Source organism: Lygodium microphyllum, chromosome 18 (assembly GCF_053477565.2).
Source record: "Lygodium microphyllum isolate KBCC chromosome 18, Lygodium_microphyllum_v1.1.10, whole genome shotgun sequence".
Classification (NCBI taxonomy): Eukaryota; Viridiplantae; Streptophyta; class Polypodiopsida; order Schizaeales; family Lygodiaceae; genus Lygodium; species Lygodium microphyllum.
The window spans coordinates 16,836,854-16,860,494 of record NC_141152.1 but is presented as its reverse complement, the minus strand read 5'-3'; the positions used below and the strand labels follow the sequence as shown (position 1 = coordinate 16,860,494).

The 23,641-nt window shown below is 44.1% G+C and overlaps 1 protein-coding gene across 11 annotated transcripts in view; it reads right to left on the bottom strand.

Annotated features, from left to right (window-relative positions):
- Positions 1-23,641, bottom strand: part of LOC148020630 (metal ion-binding protein) — a 186,877-nt gene that overhangs the window by 80,954 nt on the left and 82,282 nt on the right. For all 11 annotated transcript variants that reach the window (XR_015694573.1, XR_015694571.1, XR_015694572.1 and 8 more), the window contains 3 exons: positions 561-687; positions 191-321; positions 56-115 (listed from right to left, as the gene is read on the bottom strand). Coding sequence is in view for 8 of the 11 variants with exons in the window: in XM_087698428.1 (XP_087554554.1) it covers positions 56-115; positions 191-321; positions 561-687 (318 nt within the window). In the remaining 3 variants the exon portion in view is untranslated. The remainder of the gene's footprint in view (positions 1-55; positions 116-190; positions 322-560; positions 688-23,641) is intronic.

The following is a 23,641-nucleotide window of genomic DNA, read 5'->3' as shown; positions in this document are numbered from 1 at the left end:
ATCAAGCAGCACAAGTATTATGCTGAGGCAATGTTCAACGCTCTGGAATAGAGACCTGCATTGCAGAGCACTTGTCTATAACTCGATCCACTTGCCTCTTTCCCTCTACTCCACCCTGCAGAAAAGTAACAAGTTAAAAACGACCTGCACTATGTCTCTTTGCCACAGTTCAAAATAAATAAATTCTTACTTCTAAAACACGAATAAGGCTGCGAATGACAGTGTATTCGCCTCTTCTAATTGCCTCTTCTGAATCAGGCACATCTTGGCATAAACCTCCTGCTTCAAGCACTTGCCCCAAGGATCTGCTCCTAGACATCCCTGTAGATCAGCACAGCTGATGAAGGTTAACACACAAGAAATCTCAGAACAACACTAACTTTTATGAGTGATCCTATAAAAAATATAGACATGGCATACTTCCACCTAAGCATAAATCTAGTTAAGCAAGCCCAATAATCAACATACTGAAATAAAATGTGACATTAGCAGTGTTTGGCATCATATCACAAAACTGACCGTAAAAGTGAAACTTAACCAAGACCCATTTGTGGATTTACCTGATAGTCCAATTCGTTTTAGATGTACAAGGGTTGCAACCACCATGCCAGTGGTTGTTCTCCCTCGACCCATTTGACAATTGAAAATTATCGCAGTGCTTGTGTCCAAACATGATATATGTTGCACCTGTCATTTTTTTATTCCAGGATCTTAGTTTGATAGATTTCTCATGTAGCCCCCAACTAAGGAAATGAAGTACAAGAAATGTAAAACCATGGACATTTTACTATATTGCATAAACTCATGGATAAGATTGAAGTCCAGTAGGTGACTAGTGTATTCTTCATGCGACATAAACAAGATTGATACATGAACAATGCAACAGACTTGTCCTACAAAGTGTTGTAGAGGTTACCCACATTGGCCAAGCTTTAGAAAAAGCTATGAGCCTGAATGTCCAGATTTGAGCAGATTGCCAAACTTTGTAAAGGATGTGAAAATCACAAGAGTCCCAAAAGTCCAGTACCATCCCCAACCAACCAAACCTTTGAAATATTCTCAAATGTTTGACTTACGAGAAAATATCTAAAAGTAAAGTCAGATCGTAAAGTCTAGTGGACTTTTCTGAATTGGACCTATGGCTTAGACAAGGTGAAAAGCATTACATAGTACAGGATTGATTGAAGGGGGGTTCTGCACAAAAAGAAGATAGCAAAACATATGTTCTTCCTGTTAGAGTACATCAAGTAGGAGCTCCTTTGGGGCGAAGACCCAACTACACCCGCACATCCCCTGCCTGGGAAACTTGATTCTTTCTAGAACTATAGTTGTGTAACCTACATTCAGAACCAACCAAGAAGTCTACAACACACAGTTTCCACACTTCAATGGAATCCCTTGATGGTTCATTTCTTTGTCATGTGCTTCTTTGAGGATAAGGTTGCAAATTGGGCAGCTGAATCCTTTGCTGAAGTCTAGAATCCGACAAAAGCAATTTGAGATGAAGAACCTCACTATGCTATTACCAAGCATGGTCAACTGTATAAGACTCAATGCTGCGACAGGATTTTATGATCTCTAAAACCAACCTTTCTTCTTCTTGGAAAGGGTGGTTGAAGCTTGATTAAGCACTTGATTACAGCAATTAATAAATTCACAAAAATTGAAATGCACACTTTACCATACAATGTTGGACATTGGACACCTAGTTGGCCCCAAAACTCGCGCCCCTTGCAGTATTTATTTATCTTGTTGCGATTGGATGGAGTATAACTGAGATTTCTTTATCTCCTTTGCTGATCCAAAAGCCCCTTGCTATCATAAATGATCAACAAGTCTTTTGGGCAATTCGCTTCTTGATCTTCACCTAGGACTTGTACAAAGTGGACCCCTAGCTAGCCAAATGCTGCCTCAAATCAAATGGGATGAGCTAGCATCTGAAATTTGTGGCAATTCCTTGAATTCCAGCTGCTGATTTCAGTGTACTATGCCCCAATCATAGTACCAATGGAATAGGAACGGGAACGGAAACGTAAGGGGAAAGACTTGTACCACATACATGAGAAACACATGCACAAGTTGCAAAACATGACAGTCTTTTTCATGGATGAAAGGATGGTTACATTGAAATGGCACAACTTATAAGATCCAAAATAGATGATAATCTAGGATTATACTACATAAAAGAGTCAAGAAGCATCAAGTAACAAATATAAATGATAAAATATAGCGGTTTGGAATTTGAAAGTCTCTCAAAGTAACCATTGGATCATACATGGCGGCCAAAAGCACCAAGACTATCCAAAAGAGTATCCTCCACATTGTCTAAGAAAGCCATATCATCATCAAAACCAGCATTTGCAAGTTCCAAAACATCTTGATCGTCGTCCATATGTGTAAGCATAGGTGTCTCCCCATCCTCATCATCAAAGGACTCTTCTTCATCAAGCGTTATAAACTTTTCTTCCTTGAGGGAAGCCACATCTGCTAGCAAGCACAAGTTTGCATCAACAAATATCAAGTCATTCACTTATTTTGTCCCAAACCTATTCCACTTTTTAGATGCAACATGCCCAAATACACTCCATAGTTGCTCAATGAAGAGGAGCTTGCACCTTGAGACAAAATCCACACTACCAATGTTTGAGGCTCAACTGTGCATGCCCCATAATCTTCCCAACACCACAAGGCAGCCCCAATCTTAAACCAATCTATTTGTGCATCCGCTGACCCAAACCTTCCTAACTTGTTTCTATAAAAATCAAGTTGATCTCTCACCAATCTTCTCTTAGTATCAATGGAAACCAACCTAGAAAACACTATGTCCCAACCTTCCATTACTTCATTATCCTCCTGTTCACCACACCCCTGGAACTCTAGATGTAACAAATATGTGGTTGCATGCATAGGTGAGTGATAAGCATTCCATCTCGCCTCACACAAATCTCGGGCTTCTTGATATTTTGCATCATCCAAACCAAGATGTCCTAGCTTCTTAATCATGTGATCTCCCCCCTCATAGACCTTTCCAATGCATGGCTCTTGACCATCTGCAATTTGCATCAAGCACATGATTGACTTCATGACAATTTTGATGCTTTTCAATTTATTCCAAAATGCATGATCTTGTATGATGTTCTCCACTGCTATACCATCCCTTGATCTAGAAGTAGCCCATCCCATCCACTCATTACTTACCACCAACTGCTTCAAGGGTAAGCTTACCTTCTCAAGTCTCTTTATCATGAGAAAGTTATAGTCAAAGAACATCTCAAAGTACTTTAAGAGATCTTTTTTAGGTGATCTCTTGCGGAACTCACTAAGAATGAATTGATGACTTTGGATGACATTGATTATATCCTTGCTCTTTTGGTTAAAGGGATCAATCCATGACAAGCTACTAATGTCTTTCAACGATTTGCCCAAACAATGAGCTCAATATGATGTACGGGTATCTCTCCTCAAGACTCATTCCTACTACCCTATTTGTTGCCTTACCATCAGCAATAAACTAGATTACATTTTCATCCCTAACTTTTTCAACACATTCTGCCCATTCCTCCACAAGCTGATCTACACTTTTTCCTATACTTGAGGCATCATGTGAGGAAATGAATTGCATCTTTCCTCCAGAATAAGCAACCATCCCAGGAATGGACCGTTTTCAAGTATCACTCCACCCATCCGCTGTCAAAGAGACACCATTCTTCACCCAACTTTTTTGCGCAATTGCCAAAGCACATTCAATTGCATCCTTTTCCTTTTGCAACAAAGTGGTACACACTATCTCATATGATGGAGGCTTATAGTTTAAACCATGCATTGCAATCTCTTGAACCATCTCAAGTAAGTAGGGAGATCTTGTAACATTGAATGCAACATGATCATGGTAGAAAAACCTTGCCACAGCTGCATCCACCCTGTCCTTTCTACGAGGATCCCAAGCTGTTCCTAAGCTTTATTGCTTGTTGCATTTTCCATGATGGCATTGTGAGGAGGTAAAAGTTCCAAGTTCCCGATGCATGGCTGAATCACCCATGACTATATCATCAGCATGTCCACTCAAAAAAGAGGCATCAATTGCTTGTTTTTTCCTTGCACATACTTTGTCTTCTTCACTTGGGTACTTTGCAAAAAGCTACCTTTGCATTTCGGGTGTCGTATTTAGGCAGAAATTTATTTGGGCTCCGATATCAACATTGCATAAGTGTTGCTTCACACAATTGGATCCTCCTGTATTCCATTGCTCACACCTTTTGCATTTCCATTTCTTTGCAACTACCTTTAACGCATAATGTCTACTTTCTCAAACTCGTCCCATCAACTAGGTTGAGATCACCTATTGCCCAAATGCTTTGATCCCGAGAAAGCCATGACTTCTACAAATTCAAGAATCAAAAGCATAGGTCGGGTCCCTCCATGAGATTTGGCTTGTTTTGAGAGAGAGAGAGAAAGAGACTGCTGTGAAAACAAAGCTATTTTGAGAGAGAGAGGGAGAGAGAGAGAGAGAGAGAGAGAGCTGTAATTAGTAAAAGAAAAGTCTGATAACTGGCTCTACGCTTGTTTTGAGAAAGAGAGAGACTGTGTGTGTGCGTGTGCGTGTGCGTGTGCGTGTGCGTGTGTGTTAGAAACAGAGCTACGAGGGAGAGAGAGAGAGAGAGCTCTAATTAGTTGAGTAGTGAAAGCCGTTTTAGAGAGAGATACTATGTGCAGGTCTAGAAAGAGAGAGAGCATGTTATATTATAGGTTGTAGCCAAACACAAAGAGAGAGCGAGAGAAAGAGAGAAAGAGGGGAAAGTGTTCGAACTTTATGCTCAATGTTGCAGCCTGTCTTGAAATGGCATGGGCCGCCAAGGGGGAGAGAGAGAGATGAGAATGCAGTCCGCTAGACAGTTTTCGCTTACCTAGAGGCTGAAACGATTGCACACAAGTCACAGCACACGGTGCCCTGCTCCCAACAGTCTGACACTTTGGACGCTATTCGCCACAATCCGAACACCTCGTGGGTCACTTTTGGCAGTTGCAACAGCACTCATCACTTTTTCAGCATTTCCCTTTTGGGAAACAGCACCATTCATGTTCCAAGCTCTAGGAGCTTGTTTTAAACCATATAAAGCTTTTTTCAACTTACAGACCAAGTGTTCCAAGCCCTCAACTACAAAACCAATGGGCTGATGTACATATACTTCCTCATGAAGTTCCCCATGTAAAAAAGCAGTTTTAATATCTAACTGATGCATAATCCATCCATAATAAGCAGCCAAAGCAACCATAGACCTAATGGTCGTCATGCAGGAAGTAGGAGAAAATGTCTCCTCATAGTCAATGCCTTTCTTCTATACATAGCCTTTGGCTACAAGCCTTGCCTTGTATTTGTCAATGGATCCATCTGCATTTCGTTTCAGCTTGTAGACCCATTTTGTTCCAATGGCTTTCTTTCCAATTGGCAAAGACACCAAATCCCATGTTTGATTCTTGGTAATAGAATCCAATTCAGCTTTCATTGCTGCCATCCAATGCACACTCTCTTGTGCAACCTCAAAACATTCAGGCTCCTCATCATCAAGGGTGCTTGCTGCCATAACGAACTCCATGGTATGTCCAGTATCATGCATACAAGCTTGCCTTCTAGTATAAGCAGCCATGGGTGCATTCAGATGACTATCTTTCATAGTCTATAAATACCATCTAGGCATTTGTCTTGCTTCCTAACTATGCATAAGCTCTTGCTGAATTTCAGTTTTAGCACTTTGCTGAATATTCAGATCAGCCAATGGCTAATTTTCTGCATTTTCCAAAGGAGCAGCTTGCTGAACATTGAGTTCACTAGCTGAAACTCCAGCTGAATCACCAAAGGTAATGGGCACTAGCCCTTCAAATACATCACGGGCAGCCTGATATGTGTCTAAACCAGCCAAGGACAATTCTGATTTTTCATCAAATAGTACATCCCTACTGACAAACACCTTTTTAGAAACAGGATCATAGAGTCTGTAGCCTTTGCTCTCACTGCTATATCCCACAAAAATGCATTTCACAACCTTGTTATCAAACTTTTTTCTGAGTACCTTTGGAATGTGTGAATATGCAAGACACCCAAAGGTACGAAAGCGCCCAACAGAAGGTTTCCAACTGTTCCAAGCCTCAAAAGGTATAATCTTCTTCAAAGCTTTGGTGGGGCATCTGTTCAAAACATGGCAAGCACACATGACCGCTTCCATCCAAAAACTATGAGGCAAGCTCTTTACCTTCAACATACATCTGGCCATCTCCATGAGTGACCGATTCTTCCTTTCTGCAAACCCATTCTACTGTGGAGTATAAGCAGTAGTGTACTGATGGACAATGCCCTTCTCCTTCAAAAAAGAATTTAGCATAGACGACATATATTTCCCCCCCTCAGTCCGAATGAAAAGTCTTAATTTTACAACCAGACTAGTTTTCAACAAGTGCAATAAAAGCCAAGAATGCATCATACACTTCTGACTTTTTTGCCAAACAATAGACCCAACAAAATCAAGTAAAGTCATCAATAAAAGTCACAAAATAGTAACATCCTCCCAATGACTTTGTCTGCATCCTAAATGCACTAACTGCAATCTGGCTGTTGCTCTAAAAGTAACATCACAGGGAGACGAAAAACGACGCATTTTCCCCAAAATACATCATTTGTACAAGTGCTCAGGAGGTCTCTCTAGTAGAGGTAATCCATCTAGCTTCTGCGTACGCTGCAACAGCATCAAGCTGCCAAAGTTCACATGCTCCATCCTAGCATGCCACAACTCTACCTGTATCATAGCAAGAGTAAGAGTGAATGTCAAATACCCTGACTGATCAACTGAAAGAGCATCCAACTCGTATAACCCATGACATAAAGTGCCTATCAAGACCAAAGGCATCTGTTCTTTGTCTCTCACCATGCATCTATCATCATCAAATGTGGCCTGCAATCCACAACGTACCAAAGAAGAAATAGAGAGTAGATTCTTCTTTATGCCTGGCACAAATAAAGCATCCTGTAGGTGGAGAATAGAGCCATCAAAGGGTGTGAGCAAAATCTCCCCAATACCTCGAACCTCGAACCTCGAACAAGGTATGATGCATTGTTGGCACACTGTACAGATTTGCCAACTGGAGCTGCATGAACAGATACAAATAAATCTCTACGAGATGTAATATGTCTGGAAGTACCACTGTCAAAAAACCAAGTACTTGCATCCTCAATAGAGCTAAATGCTCGATCTGCCAAGAGGTGTCATAACTACATGTGTAAAAACAATAGTCCTTGTCTGTAACAAAGGACGCGGACTCCGTAGCAATGGAAGGAGCATCAGAAACAGACATTCCTGACTCCTTCTCCTTGGCTATTCACTTCCTGCACTCAGTGATGTAGTGGCTTGGCTTCTTACAATCATGGCATTAGCCCTTTTTGGCTTGCGTGTCCCCTTGTTTTTTACTTGCCTGTGATGTGCTAGAAGTTCCGGAACTCTATGGAGCATTCTTCACTTGGATGTCTTTGCCCTTCTGTCTAGCCATAAAAGCCTGCTCAGAGGCTATAGCATCCACACCACTATTTCTTCTTGTTTGCTCCTCCTCTAGAAGCAAACTCACTAGCTAAAGAAAAGTGATTGGTTGTGCAGCAATCCTCATGGTGAGGTTTCAGGCCGTATGAAAAGCCAAGTACGAAGGAGGTAATGAGTTCAAAGTGGTAGATATTATCTGTGCATTTGAATAGTACTCATCAACAATCATGAGTTGCTCTCGCAAGTCTTGAATTTTGTTCAAGTGATCCTGAATAGAATCACCTTCATCCATTTTCAATGTCTCTAGCTCTTTCTTTAAGAAAGAGATGCGACTCTCGTTCTTGCCTAAAAGCATCTGCTCCAAAGTTAGCCAAGCTTCTTGTGAAGAAGTTGTTGAATGAATGTGGGGGATGATTGACCGCTAAACTGCCAATGCAATCAACGACAAACCCTGTGCATCCCGTGTATCCCATGTTGTGCTAAGAAATGCACTTAGCCACTTAAACAGCCCCAAAGCATGCTTATTTTAGGCTTATTTTAGCCAAAACCCTAAAATGGGAAGCGGATCGAGAAAGTTAAGTGGGAGAAGACCTAGAACCCCAATTTTCTATAAATTGGCAACCAGCCCTCCACTCTTTCACTATCTCGTTTTTGCAGGTTTCAAGTGTTACCAGCTTGCTGCCCACACCCCGGTCACGGAGCACATCTTAGCCCTTGTTGTCCATCACTGTTCCTTACAATCTGGCACCTGTTTCCAGCCCTCCACATGCTGATTGCTGCTGTTTTTGCCTAGAGACTGACTGTTGTTCATCTATACTACTGTCGTACAACCTGTCACGCCAACAAACTGCTGCGTTTGTAGGCTCCAACTGACTAATAGTTTTCTCTCTCCTGTCTGTAGTCGTTGCAGTCTTTCTCTCTCCTGCAGGCTCCGTTTTTAGTCTTTCTCTCTCCTACAGGCTGTCCTGCTTGCGTTTTCAGTCTTTCTCTCTCCTACACAATCCGTTTTTAGTCTTTCTCTCTCCTCACTGCTGCCTACATCAGATCTAGCTTCTCACTACTGCGTTTGCTGGTGTTCGACATCCGAAGGCTACATTGCTACGATTCGGGATCCGTTCGGAATATGACACACTCTCCAACTCATTACGCTTGCCTTGATCCTAGAGATACAAGAGTTCGAGGTTCAGTATTCATTCACTGCATAGTGTGTTTGCTACATGAGCATCGTATTATTAGTAGTCATATCATTTCATTTATTCACTGTGTTCATTGTCTCTGAGTCACTCTAACCCTAACCCTAACTGTGTTCTTTTTATCAGTCTGTGCTTTGTCGTATGGCTTCTGTTTATGTTTCTGTGTTAGGATATTTTCTTTACATGGTATCAGAGCCTGGTACTCTCTCAGAAACCTAGGCCTTTGATCTAAGAGCTCTTCGTAAGAAGCAAGAACAATAGTAGGTTCAAATGACTTCGAACACATCAACACCGATTCGTCTCCAGAATAGCCTATGCCGAGAACCAAGCGAGAGTGGGCCGGTCAGTTTGCTCCACAAAGTTCCGACATGGTGGAAGACACATTTGAGTACATGGAAGAAAAGATAGACAAGTTGACCTCTAAAGAATATAAACTGATCATAGCCTATCGACGAAAGAAGATTGAGGAGCTCAACCGAAGGATTGCCCTTCAAGAAAAGCTTCTAAATGAAGGTATGCATGATTTTCAGTCTTCAAATGTTGCGTGTAAGTCTCATAATGTTGCAGGGCCGTCAAGACCTCCATCAGGGATGGACCCCTCTCTTGGAGAGGAAGATCCGGAGTATTTTCCATTTTTTCAGACTGTTCCGTCCTCTCCGGTGCAAGGTACTTTTGATTCATCTTTTGTGCCTTCTTCTTTTACCTCTTCTATTTTGCAATATACTGGTAGAGATCATGTGGAAGAAAGAGTCCAATCTGTTGCCTACGGAAAAGGTCCTCTTGAGGACCAATTCTTGTATGTTAGCACACGTCGCCGAGATTATAAGAAAAAGTCCGGTACCTCTTCTTCTGCCCTTCCTTCTTTTCCATTTACTTCACATAATCAAAATGAATTTGGTGTTCCTTTCACTTCATTACATCGTCCATCATCATCTTCACAGTTTCATTTTCAGTCTTTAAATGATAAAAATGAACAAAAAGAATCTGCACCTCATACACCTCACTTTCAAAACCCACCCATCCTGCCACATTTTTCCACTGCTTCACCACTTCCATTTACACCATTTACATTTCCATTTCAGACACCTCATGTCACACCGCATATCACACCGGGGGGTTATGGAAACATAGGCACATCCTTTAGGACTTCCTCTTTCCCTCAACCGGGTGGTGTTCCATCTACCTCATACACACTTTTGGAATCATTGCAGCTTGGGTATCCCACTAAGTCTCTCCCGACTGTGGATCAATTGCCTCCACAGTTTGTCTGCATGGCATTGCCTAGTGGACCTTCTGGTCATTCTACTGTGTCCCAGCCTCACATTGGACAAGGCTACCGTGTCCAAGTGCCTCCACCTACACTGGCACCTTATGAAAACATTCATGTTGTAGTGTCTCCGCATCAATCGGCACTCATTGGACACTCTCATCTCTACCATCATTTCCACCATTATCTTACTCCACCCACCTGACACCTCATGGTTCTAGCTTATCTTCTGCCAAGAATGCATTTAATGACAAGACTCATTTTAACGGGTCAAACTTTACTACTTGATCGAATTTGATGAGACATGTTATTGATTCACAGAACCTATAGGATCTAGTGCAGGGATTGGAACCCCAACCCGATTCCGCATTTGTTCCATACAAGGTCGTCCGCTCATGGAAGGCTAGGAATGCCTCCGCTATTGTCGAGTTGATACAGGGCTTATTGTCAGAGTTTCATTCTGAGCTTCAGCATTTTGACTTAGCGTCAGAGCGATGGGCAAACTTGACTGACCGATATACGGTTCGAGATAGGACCCGTCCTATTAATCTTGACCATGAGCTTCAGCTTTTCAAAATCACTGACCGGGATGACTTGAAAGTCAAGTTGGCTGAGTATCGGCATCTCCTCGTTGAATTCTCCACTACGGGGACTCCCAAGTCCTGTGATAATCAATTCACATTATTCCTAAATAAACTCCCCAAGAAATACTTCAATTTTGTGGAAGGAATAGTTTCAAAGCCTACCATGCCTACATTCTATGAATTTGAGTGTCAGTTGTTGCGTTACGCACGGTTAGTTGATCAGTTTCATATGAATTCCTCTTCAGAGGGGGCTCTTCTTGCTCATTCTCAGAAAGGGCAACAAGGGAAGGGCAAACCAAACCAAACCTCCACTCAAAATCTAAATCAAACTCAAAAGCTAAATCAATCTGGGGATTCTAAAGGAAACTCCCAGTCACAACTTTAACCTGGGTGGCAGAATGTACCTAAAAAGAATAGGTACTGTCAACATTGTCAAAAGGCTGGCCATTTTGACGACGAGTGTAGATCAAAGGCACGAGGCAGAGCACCAAAACCTAAGTCTCAAACCCCCCCCCTCAGTCGGGCAACACCCAATAGGGGAGGCAAGGTGATGGCAAGGGATAGTTTAAAGGATAGACTCACACTGCCACCACACAACTACCTCAGTCGACAACGTTTTCAACTCCAGAGGGCTTGTCTGATTGGTCCGCATAGGCCCACATCATTCTACGTAGAGACATCGGATGCGAGTCTCATTCACATCTGTGAGTTGCCTCCTGACGAGGTTACTAAAGAGGCACACTCGTCACAACCAAGCACTTCAGCTCTAGTTTGGATTGTGGATAGTGGAGCTACATATCACATGACTCTTATACAGGACATTTTCCGTACTCGAGCCCCTGCAACAGGGCAAGTCTGTGTAGGAAAAAACTCCTCGATCAAGATTCAGGCTCAAGGTTGCATCAGTTTTGCCACTGACAAGGGTTCGGATCTGGCTTCACTGGACAATGTATATCATGTCCCTCAGCTTGGGGTCAACTTGTTATCTATTCAACAGCTTTGCCGGTTGGGGCGAGCAGTTTTCTTTACAGCAACCACAATCGAGGTCCTTGACTCTCACATTAGTTTAGCGATTGCTCGTGGTGAGGCACAACCTAATGGCCTATGCCACATGACTCGTTTTTTCATTGAGCCAACTCCCGAGGGCTCTGTGTTCCATAGCTTCCATGCCTTAGCCACATCTCGGGAGCCTATGCACAATGCGCGTCTTTGGCATTTGCGCTTAGGGCATCTTGGTTATGACTCACTTTATGAGTTGTCACGGTCACGCCGTGAGCTGGTTGAAGGTCTTCCACGCCTGAAGCTAGCTCGAGATGTCTGCAAAGCCTATCAGCTCGGGAAGCAGCACCGTACCCCATTTCCTCAGCAATCTACACATAAAGCTGAGGAGCCTCTTAGATTAATTCACGTTGATCTTTGCGGGCCGACATCCACTGCCGCTTTGAACGGTGCGCTGTACTTCTTTTTTATAGTGGATGATCACTCTCAATACATGTGGGTGTACTTCCTCAAGCATAAGTCAAATGTTTTCACATATTTTTCTGCTTGGGTATTGCTGGTTCATAACCAGACTGGTCCTCGTGTTGGGTGCATGAGAAGAGATAGCGGCGGTGAGTTAATCTCCCATGAGTTTTCCGAGTTTCTACAGAAGCATGGCATTTCTTGCTAGCTCACCTCTACCAACTCCCCCTCTCAGAATGGAGGCGTAGAGCGTAGAAACTGCACAGTCATGGAAATGGCATGCTCTATGTTGTTCGCAGCAGAGCTTCCTGAGCGCCTTTGGGTCGAGGGTGTTAACACTTCGGTGTACATCCTCAACCGGTGCCCGACTACGGCTCTTCCTGAGAAGATCCCATATGAGGCATTTTTTGGCGCTCGGCCTCTTATTTTCCATTTCAGAGTCTTCGGGTGTCATGCGTACACACACACGCCTAATGACAAGATAGGAAAGCTTACTCCCCGAGCTGATCTCCTTATTTTTGTAGGATATTCCTCTAAAGTGAAAACCTATCGTTTGTTCAATCCTCGGACAAACAAGGTGATCATTAGGCAGGATGTCATCTTTGACGAGAGGAATATTATGTAGTCTTCTGCACCGGATTCCAATCTGCTTCCTTCTTCCACATCATCAGAGATCGTGGCTACTGAGCCTGATCTACTTCCTGCTCCTGGCATTCCAGCAGTTTCTTCACCTCCCAGGCCCCCTTTGCAAGACCCGTTACCTCACTGGTACTAGCAGACCATGCGGGATTCGGGGATCCTACCACCAGATTCCACTCCGAAGGGACCTAGAAGATCTGCTCGGCTTGCTCCTCAGGCATTATTTGCATCGCTATTTACAACTAATTACATATCGCATTCTAAGCCAAATACCTAGTAGCAGGCTCTTCAGCACCCTCAATGGCGAGAGGCCATGGAAAGGGAGCTAGAGAGCATTGACCAAAATGAGACTTGGACATTGGTGGATCGTCTGAGCCACAAGAAAGTCATCGGGACAAAGTGGATTTTTCGGACAAAGCTAAAAGCTAATGGGACTTTAGACAAGTACAAGGCTCGCCTTGTAGTGCAAGGGTTTCAACAGAAGCACAGCATTGATTATAGAGAGGCCTTTGCCCCTACTGCACGGTTGACTTCCTTTCAGTTGCTACTCGCGCTTGCCGCTCACCACGGCTGGCCAATACATCAGATGGATGTCAAGAGTGCCTTCATGAACGGATACTTGGAGCAAGAAGTCTATGTGGAGCAGCCACCGGGCTTTCCCTTAAGGAACCCTAGGAATACGGTATTCCGCTTGCAGAAAGCTCTTTATGGGCTGAAGCAAACGCCGCGGTCTTGGTTCCATAGAATGGATGAGTTCTTAAAGACTCATGGATACCATTCTACCCCTTATGACCCGCACTTATATGTTCGATCCACTACAGAGGGGGTTAACTATATCCTGCTATATGTTGATGACTTACTCATCACAGGTTCAGATTCTACTGCCATAGCGGAAATTAAGGCTAAGCTTAAAGCTACATTTGAAATGACAGACCTTGGTTTGTTGTCTTATTTTTTGGGGATGGAGGTAGTTCGTTCTGGAGGATGTATTTTTGTGTCACAGCAGAAGTACACACTTCAGCTTGTGGAATAGTACACTTCGGATCAGACACGGCTAGTGGCCACGCCTATTGATCCTACTATCCACTTGTCAAAGGATACCCTAGGACAACCCTTCGATGCACACACCTATCCTTCTGTTGTAGGAAAACTTCTTTGGTTAATTTACATTAGGCCAGATTTAGCTTACTCAGTTAGCATACTCAATCAGTATTTTCACACCACCTAGAATGTCATATTGGATTGCATGTCTTCGTGTGTTGCGTTATTTGCGATGTACTTTTTCTTATGGCTTGACATATGGTTTTGGTTTATGTTTGCAAGGGTACACTAATTCTGATTGGGCAGGAGATCCTGACACCCGACATTCCCATAACGGCTACCTCTTTACCTTGGGCACGGCTCCCATTTCTTGGTCCAATCGTAAGCAAGAGACAGTGGCGGCTTCCATGGCCGAGGCTGAGTAACGGGCTCTCTTCGATGGCACCACCAAGGCCATCTATCTAAGGAGTTTACTGGCGGCGCTTCATTTTCCATGTGACTCTCCCACAGTTGTCTACTGCGACATCCAAAGTGTCATTGCCCTTGCGGGCAATCCGATCATCACACCCGAACACGGTAAGTGCCCATAAGTGTGTGTCATAAGCACATACGAAATAATACCATAAGTTTGGGGGAAAAAACCTCTCCTACAAAGAGTAAAAAGTGTCCCAGTGTCCTACTGATCACCGACACTCCTATGTGAGTGTAGGCATAAGTGAGGCGTGAGTGAAATACCCAACAAACTCCTTCAAATGGCTGACATTTGTTGACATCATCAAAGAATGGGCTGGAGAAGGTGAGAGAATGCTTAGGAGAGAGAAAATCCGGAATTTCCACATGGGAAACCTCAGAAATTGATTGCTGCCCTATCCTGATCAGCCATAAATGCTGTCTCCTGCTGTCTGGAGCCTCCAGAATGCTGTCACCAGCCCTGATTTGCTATTGCCATCCCTAGGAGAGTGCCAACCTGCTGTTGCCTGCTTCCTCATGGCTCCTGGCTGCTGTTGCCTATTGCAAATGGCTTCCCCCTGCTGCAAAATCTGATCAGCAACCTCCTATCTCTCTCTTTTTTTTTTTTTTTTTTTTGTAAAAGGTAATTGTATTAATTACGAAGAAAGTACAAGATTACACGAGTACAAGAGGCACGAGGGCCATAGGCCAACGTGTGGGAAATCCCCGGACTAGGGTACTAAAAAGTTACACCAATCATGGCAAGGACCCAGAGGCAATTGCCAAATGCCAGGAATACAAATCCTCCCGAGGGAGCAAGTCAGAGTGCCTGATGAGATCTAGCTGCCAATGCAAGAGCCCTTTAAGCCTTGCAATATGTCGCGGTACATTAGAAGCCGAATCAAAGAGAAAAGCATTTCGGGTGGTCCAAATGTGCCAGCATCCCCAGTATCTGAAAAAATGGAATAAGATCTTCATATGTAACGGTGGTGGTGTGGGATACTTCGGGCGCACAAAAACCCAATCGAAGGGAGTCAGTGAAGACCCCACCACTGCGTGCCAGATTCGTGACAAGAGTGACCAGATATTCTTGGCGAGCGGGCAAGAAAGAAAACGATGTCGGGCCGATTCCGCCGAAGTGGTGCAGAAGAAGCAAGTGCCATTCGAGATTCGACGCTTGGAAAGGGCCGAGGCAAGAGGAAGACCACCAATCATTACCCGCCACAGAAAGACCTTGCATTTGAAAGGTGTCTTGTTCTGCCATCCCTCCATCAGCGTTGCCTGCCACCATGACAGTGATTTCCGCAGGCCCCAAACAGCATTAACTTTCACGCCCAACCATTGGTGATCTTTAATGAGAAGATGATACACCTGATTAGTAGAGGCCTTTTCCAGACTCAACCGGCCTGCAAGGTCCCAGTCCTGCCAAGGGCGATCCATAGCCAGGGCAGGAAATGGTTGCCTACCCTGAAGTTCCGAGGAAAGCTTCCCCCATAAATCACGGTATCCGCGCGGGATCCTGAAAAGTCTCCTAGCAGTCCGAAATGATGCAAGGACATTGCGAGTGGCAAGGGTAGCATCCGCAATCGAAGTCACACCCAAACGGGCCATGCGGTTAAATCTTGGTCTGAGCTGATGTTTATCTTCCCATGAAAGTAATGTGGATACCGCCAACAATTCCAGCTGAAAAGAATTTGTCTGCACGCGGTCCCCTACAGGATGCCAACGGGCCTTTTGGAGCACCACTTTCCAAGAGCCGACCAAATGCACTAACAAAGAGGAAGAGGGACTGGAGAAACGAGCGTCAGCATTAAGGACATGCCACCATGAGGCTCGAAGCCGTGTGTTACCCTGGCGGAGGCCGCTGTCCTCAAGAAAATAACGGGCTATGATGGTCCACGGGTGATGATCCACACACATGGCACGAAACAGAGACCAACGAAGAGCCAGCATATGAGTTTCTGCATCCAAAATAGCTCCACCACCCATGCGCTTAGGGGTACATGCATGTGACCATGAAATCCAGGAAATGCCTGCCTGCAGTGAATCTTTCTTCCATAGCATGAAACGAATGGGATGAGTAAGAGCCTTCAAAGTACTGGGCGTCCATGGCAGTAATGGCAAGAAATACGTCAGCATTGGTAGCATAATTGTCTGAGCCACTTTGAGGCGGACATGGAACGGCCAGGCTTGCGACTTCCAATACATAAACTTCACGGCCAGTTTGTGTGAAATCCACTCCAGCAGGGCCTTTGGCCGTACATCCACCCCCAATGGGTATCCAAGATGCCTGACAATCGCGCCACGAGAAACCACCTGGCCCTGCCAGCCTAATGACTCTAAATCAGGCTCCGTGCAACTGAGAATGGCTGACTTGAAGGCGTTGATGCGAAGACCAGAAGCTTGACCAAAGAGCGTCCAAACATCTAATGCCTTGCGAATGTTATCCCTGTCCGCCTGCAAAATCATAAAGGAGTCATCAGCCAAGGATTGGCTAATGAAGTGCTGCCCCAAAGGAAGAGATAACCCTGCCAGCTGGGCAGAAGCCGCCATGGAGGATAACATTGAAAGGACCGGGTGAGTCGCCAAGGCAAAGAAGAGAGGACTCAAAGGGCAGCCTTGTCTGAGCGAGCGTGCAAGGAGAAATGGCTCTGTGACCCCACCATTAAGCATAACTCTTGAAGAAGCCTCAGTACTAATGGTGGAGATCAATCGGGACATGCGGATCCCAAAGCCCATAGCAGACATAAGCTCTGCAAGGAAAGACCAGTCCACACAGTCAAACGCCTTTTCCAGGTCCAGTTGAATCAAGACCACTTGCTGATTGGAGTGCCTCGCATAATCAATAGCCATTTGCACATTCAAGATATTGTGCAAAATGTTGCGCCCCTTAATGAAACCATATTGGAGGGGGTGCACAAGAGCTGGAAGGTGCTTGTGAAGCCGATTTGCCAGCACTTTGGAAAAGATTTTATACATCACGCCCATCAACGAAATTGGTCTCCAGTGTTGCAGCTTTGACGGCGAAGGGACCTTGGGGATCAATTTGATGAGGCCTTCTTTCCATGAAGAAGGCATGACCCCTGTTTCCCAAACCTGCTGGAACATGACCACAAAAGGCTTTACCAACTGCGTGGCTGAGTGCTCAAAAAATTCATTAGTGAGACCATCCCAACCAGGACTTTTATCCTTAGGCAGGTGCAACAACACATCCATAACCTCCTCTTCGCAAATATCCGCCTCCAAAGAGGCTTGCATATCAAGCGGAACCTGCTGGTGGACCAGCTGATAGAAGACCGAGCGGGCATGCGTAACCTGGCTAGACGGCAAGGATGAAGAACCAAAAAGATCCATAAAATAATTTCTGCACATATTGATAATGGTCTGCGGATCAGTGACCATGCGACCTTCCGAGTCCTGAAGTCGAGTCATATGTTCGCGAGCCGGAGAAGCATGCAAGGCGCGAAAGAACTTATGAGACTGGCAGGCATTATCTTGCAATGTGTCAGTCAAGTTATGCAGCTTGGCCTGCTGATAAGATTTCAAGCTAAAGACTTGAATAAGATGGGCCAAACGCCGCTCCAGTGACAGCAGAAAATCATCATCTGGGGAATCCAGGAGCAAGGAACGGACCAAGGCCAATAAGTCCTCTGCTGCAAGTCGACGGCGGCGACAAAGAGAGGCAGTGTGAATCCCATACTGCCGAGCAACCCGCTGCACATTAGAGAGCAGACGTGCAAACGAAGCCAAGCCCTCAGAGGCGAAGTCCAATAAGAACCTCTCAATCAGTTGCTGCATATAATCCTGAAAAATTGGATGCTTCAAGTAAGAGGAGTTGAAGCGTAAAGGGAGCTTATCCAGGAACTGCATAAAAGGTGCAACAGATTGTGCCCGCATCTCAAGCTGGAGGGGAAAATGATCCGACAACGCATATTGCTGCAAGACCTTCATCTCCAGCATCTCGGGAAGAAAATCATCCCCCTGCATGATATACATTCTGTCCAATCGCGACCAAGTGGTTGCATATTGCGCAGAATGAAAAGTAAAACCTGAAACAGAAGGGTGAAGCCACGACCAAAGATCTTGCTTAAGTATGTGCAAAGCAAAGGAGTTCCACACCCGGCTTTCTGGCGTATCCATTACCGAATGCCCTGAGGTGGACTGCGAAGAGTCAACACACATATTGAAATCTCCCATCAAAAACCCTCTGCGGCCAAGTGCCATGGAGCCCTGCAAAGTCAACCATAGATCCCGTCGGGATGTGGGATCATTGGGAGCATAAAGTCCCAGCAGCCATAAAATCTCACCTTCAAATAGGACTTCGATTACCAGAAAGCGGCCGTGCACATCATTTTTAACAAGAACAGGCTGGTATTTCTCATGAACAATCATCAGCACGCCCGAATAATGCTTAGCATGTGTCCCTGCATAAAACAGACGAAAACCACGACAATCCACAACCTTTCCTGCCTCACCATGACTTTTGTGCTCCACTGCACATAATACATCCCACTGATTTTCATGCAAGACAGACCACATGGTATGCTGCTTATGGCGAGAGCAAATGCCTCGCACGTTCCACGTGGCAATCTTCATATATTTTCAAACAAAGGAAGTCAGGAACGAGGCGCCTGTTGCCTCGATTGCATCTTTTCCGCGAGGGCATCCAGGACACCCTCATCCAGAAAATCAGCCAATACTGCAAATGAATTCGGGCGACCTGCTTTAGAGGTAGAAGGGAAATCCACTACCTTGGGAGCAGGGCGGGGATAACGCCTATCCCAAGGAGTAATCACATTGCCTTTCGCATCAAACGCCAGCTTAGCAGGTGGGCCCTTGGGGCCCTCGGAATCTCCTATCTCTCTCTCTCTCTCTCTCTCTCTCTCTCTCTCTCTTTGTGAAGATAATTGAATTAAGTAGTAAACATTTACATCAGACCATCAGGTCAGCATTGAAAATAACAGACATGAAGGAAAGTCTACACAGCCTCTACCACAGAAATGTCACACTGAAAGTACAGCTAGTGTGGAGCGAATAGTATCCAGCCAAGGAGCAGCAATATTAGGAAGAACCAGATCAGCAGACACCATAGAGGTGATTTGCCACAACACTAAACCCCGAATTCGGGCCACATGGCCATGAGTGCCAGATTCTAAATCAAAAATGAAGGCATTTTGAGTATGCCAAATATGCCACAAGGCTGTCCATCTAAGGAAACGGAAAAGGCAGGAATAATCTGAACTCAAAGAGGTCATGGAGGTCATCTTCCCCATAATCCACAAACAAGCTGATATCCACTGCTGAGCCAACGAGGACCACACACGGAAAACAAAATTCCAAATCTGTCTTGCAACACAGCAAGAGACAAAAAGATGAAGCACTGTCTCATCACATGTGGTACGAAATATACATTGCCCACCAGAGATCTTATGAGCACGCAGCACATTCCTAGTAGGGAGAGCCCCAATAAGTAACCTCCACATAAACACTTTTCCCTAATAGGGAACCTTAGATTTCCAAAGCTAGATGAATCTATCCTTCCAATTCTTTTTGCTATCCCGAATATGCCATACTCTATTTGCCTTATCCATAACCCATCTCTTGGCCTCTACCATCTGATGATATATTTGATTGACTGATCTTTTCTTGAAGTCATCAAGAATCACAAACATCCAATCACGCCACGGAGACAAAAGCTGTAATGCAGGCAAAGGATATTAGCTCAGAAGTCTGTCCTATATGGCCGTCCAAATATCATAATATCCTCTAGGCACCCGAAAGTGCTGACGAATACGCCAAAAGAAATAAAGACGGGCCTGCCCGAGAAGGACACCATCCTGTACTATCTGTAATCCCAAACGAGCCATCCGATTAAACTTGTCTCTTTGCAGATCTCTATCAGGCCAATCCAACAACCTGGAGGAAGCCAAAACTTCACCTAGCAGGGAATTCTCCTCCTTACGAAAATCTAAGGGGCGCCAAACTGCAAAATGTAACATCGCCTGCCAAGATGTGATCGTATGGTAAAGGAGAAAAGACTAGAAAACCTCAATAGATCTTGTGGAGTTAAGCACATGCCACCAAGAAGCATGAATAAACCGTGCTACCATGAGAAATGCCAGTCTTTTCTATAAAAAAATGAGTCTGTACACCAAGTGCCTACAGAAGAGCTAACCTCAAAGCAACCATATGAAGATTAACATCCAAAAGAGCTGCTCCTCCCATCCTTTTAGGAATAGTGACATGTTGCCATGAAATCCACACCTGACCCAGGCGATTTCCTTTCTTCTTCCATAACATGAATCGGATAGGTTGAACCAATTCCAGTAGGGGCTTCTTGGTCCGAGGAAGCAATAGCAAGAAAAACGAAGTCATGCTGATCATAATGCATTGAGCAACTTTAAGTCTCAAATGGAGAGGCCAACCTTGAGACTTCCAGTACATAAACCGATCATGAATACGGGATGCCATCCAATCCAACAAGGCATGAGGAGCTACCTCCACACCGATAGGATAACCCAAGTGTCTGGTTATATTTCCCTTAGGAATCACAATACCATTCCAGCCCAAAGCCTGCAAATCATTTTTCATACAAGAAAGAAGAGTGGATTTCTGAGCATTAATATGAAGTCTCGATGCCATATCTAAAAGTTTCCACGCAACCATTGCCCAATTAACATTCGAGCGATCAGCCTTAAGAAACATAAAGGAATCATCTGCCAAAGATTGACCCACAAGTTGGGCCCCACTGGGAAGAGACAAACCAACGATCTCACCTTGATTGGCCAACTTATCCAACAAAGAAAGCATCGATGAGTGACTAATGTAAACAACAAAGAACTGAGAGGGCAACATTGCCAAAGAGAGCGAGATAAGGCAATTTCATCAATGATCCCTCCATTAAGTGCAATACGGGCCACTGCCCCCTGACCAATAGTATCCACAAGAGAAACCATACGTGGCCCAAAACCCATGGTGAACATTAGCTCCCTCAAAAAAGACCAGCTTACATGATCAAATGCCATTTTAATATCAAGCTGAAGCATGACCACCTGCAGGGTTGAAGCTTTTACAAAGTCAATCCCCAATTGAACGTTCAAAATGTTATGCATTATATTCCGACCCTTAATGAAACCGTATTGGCGTGGATGAACCAAATGCCGAAATACTTTCTACAATCGGTTGGCAATAATTTTGAGAAGATTTTGTATAAAGAGCCCATAACAAAAATGGGTCTCCATTGTTTCAAAGAAGTAGGAGAAGGAACCGGGCAATAACCGAATGACTGCAATCTTCTAGTCTAAAGACATGACACCAAAATTCCAAACTTGCTGACACAGGCAAGTCAACGGATCCTTAATGTTATATTTATAAGGTAAATTACGGGAAACAGGCACGAGGCATGACCGTCCGGAGCCTTGGGCGACCGAACGGAGTTTAGGGGAGCCTAGAATTAAAGAGAGTCCAGGAATAGTAGAACTCACCAACAAGTGATGGCTGGCAATCGGATCACGATGGGAGTTGCTAGCAATAACTAGGCAAGGCTGGGAGGAAGAAAAGGGATCTCGTGCCCTTTGAGTATCAGACTGTATTCTTCTAGAATTTTGCTTCATCTTTTCAGTCGCTTAACATTGGTATCAGAGCCGCCATCGTATCTTGATGGAGTCGTCGGGTCCTGGTCTTGCTAGTTATTCACGAAGTCTTTTTCAGGCGTTTTCATGGGTCAGGTGATTAAGCGCAAGGGCCAGACGATTTGATGGACACGTCATCCGTCAGTCGTTTAAAGTCGCTGCAAAGTTGTAAGCCGTGGTCGTGTGACGTCACGAAAAGTGTGACACACAGCAGGGAGACGAAAAGCGTGAGGCGACTGCTGTAAGCCGTAACGAAAAGCGTGAGATGGTACTTCGAGTCCTAAGCTGACTGAAGTCAGTCAGACCCATTTTATACATAGAAGATATACTGGTGGTTCATGTGATAGTCCCGTTTTCTGCCAAAGAACTTCATTTCCAGCGTGACTGGTTTAGTCCGAAAAGACAAAAATTGTTCCTTACTCTTCGGGCTTATTAATAAAACCAGCAACAGTTGCCCTTTCATTATAACCAGGGAAGTACTTTACTTTGTATGCAAATTTCTTATCTTTGCTTTCCAATTCCAATGTATTAATGGCAAAGAAAAGGAAAGAGAGAGTAATGGAAGGTTCTAGTTCTGGGGACCACCCTATGGTAGATCCCCATGAAACGGAGATGCAAGAAGAACAGTGGGAAGAACTCTTTGCTACACAAGAACAATTTGATGATCTTACTGCTCGTGTGCAGGCTCAGGGGGTTCAAATGGAATTTTTAACTCAAACACTCACTGAAATAAAATCTCAATAAACTTTATTGTTAGAAAGGGATAAAAATAAGATAGAAACCTCGGATATCCCATCTTCATCGAAAGATTTAGATGTGACTATGCGAGATCCTAAGGAACCCCACCACAAGTTGAGGGATAATCCAATTCTAAAATATATGAAACCCCCTCAGTTTCACGGGGAGAAAAAAGATAGAAATAAAGATACAATCTTTAATTTTCTCCAAAAATTGGAAGACTTACATAAACTTAAAAATACTCCACCACATCTCCAAGCACTGGAGGCTAGTTTAACTTTGGGGCCCAAAGCGTAAAAATGGTGGCGAACTTTAAAAGAGGCAAATAAAATACCTGAAACTTGGGCTCAATTTGAATCCGTCTTTTTGAAAGAATTCCTTCTTGAAAATGAAATGGAAAGAAATTGGGAAGATTGGGATTATGTCAGACAAAAGGGACCCCTGCTAACATATTTGGAGGAATATCGTGAGATAATCCTCAAATTGGAAGGAATAGATGAATTTCAAAAGACAAGGGGATTCATTAGGGTACTAGATAAGGCCTGTAAAAAGGAAGTAAAAAGGAGTTCACCTAAGACGCTGGAAGAGGCAATTAAATTTGCATTAATCAATGAAGATAGTATGCGTCCAGGTACACTCACTAGTCTCACTGATACGGAGCCCAAGTCTAAGGAATTGGAAACCTCAAAATTTGTGGGCAATTTTGAAAGAAAAATGCCATTTTTTAAGGGCAAAAAACAACCTTTTGAAAAGTAACAATATGTGAGGCCAAAGTTAAGTCCAGATGACTTTGATAAAGCCAAAAAAGAAAAGTTGTGTTTCAATTGCCTATCCCCTAACCATGCTGCTTGGAATTGCCCTCAAAGGAAAAAGGGGGAAGACAAAGGAAAGGATAAGAACAAGGGCAAGGGAAAAGAAAAGCAAATCCATGTAGTGCAGACCTTAGAATTAAAGGGGCATGAAAGGTATAAATCTTTAGAGGTCTCGCACACGAATGTACAACACAAGTGTTGTATGTCAACTTCTATGTGGCAGCCTACCTTTGGTCCACATGGTTTAGTTAGAGTGTATGGATTGATAGCTGGAAAGAGGGTTAGAGTCATGATTGATGACT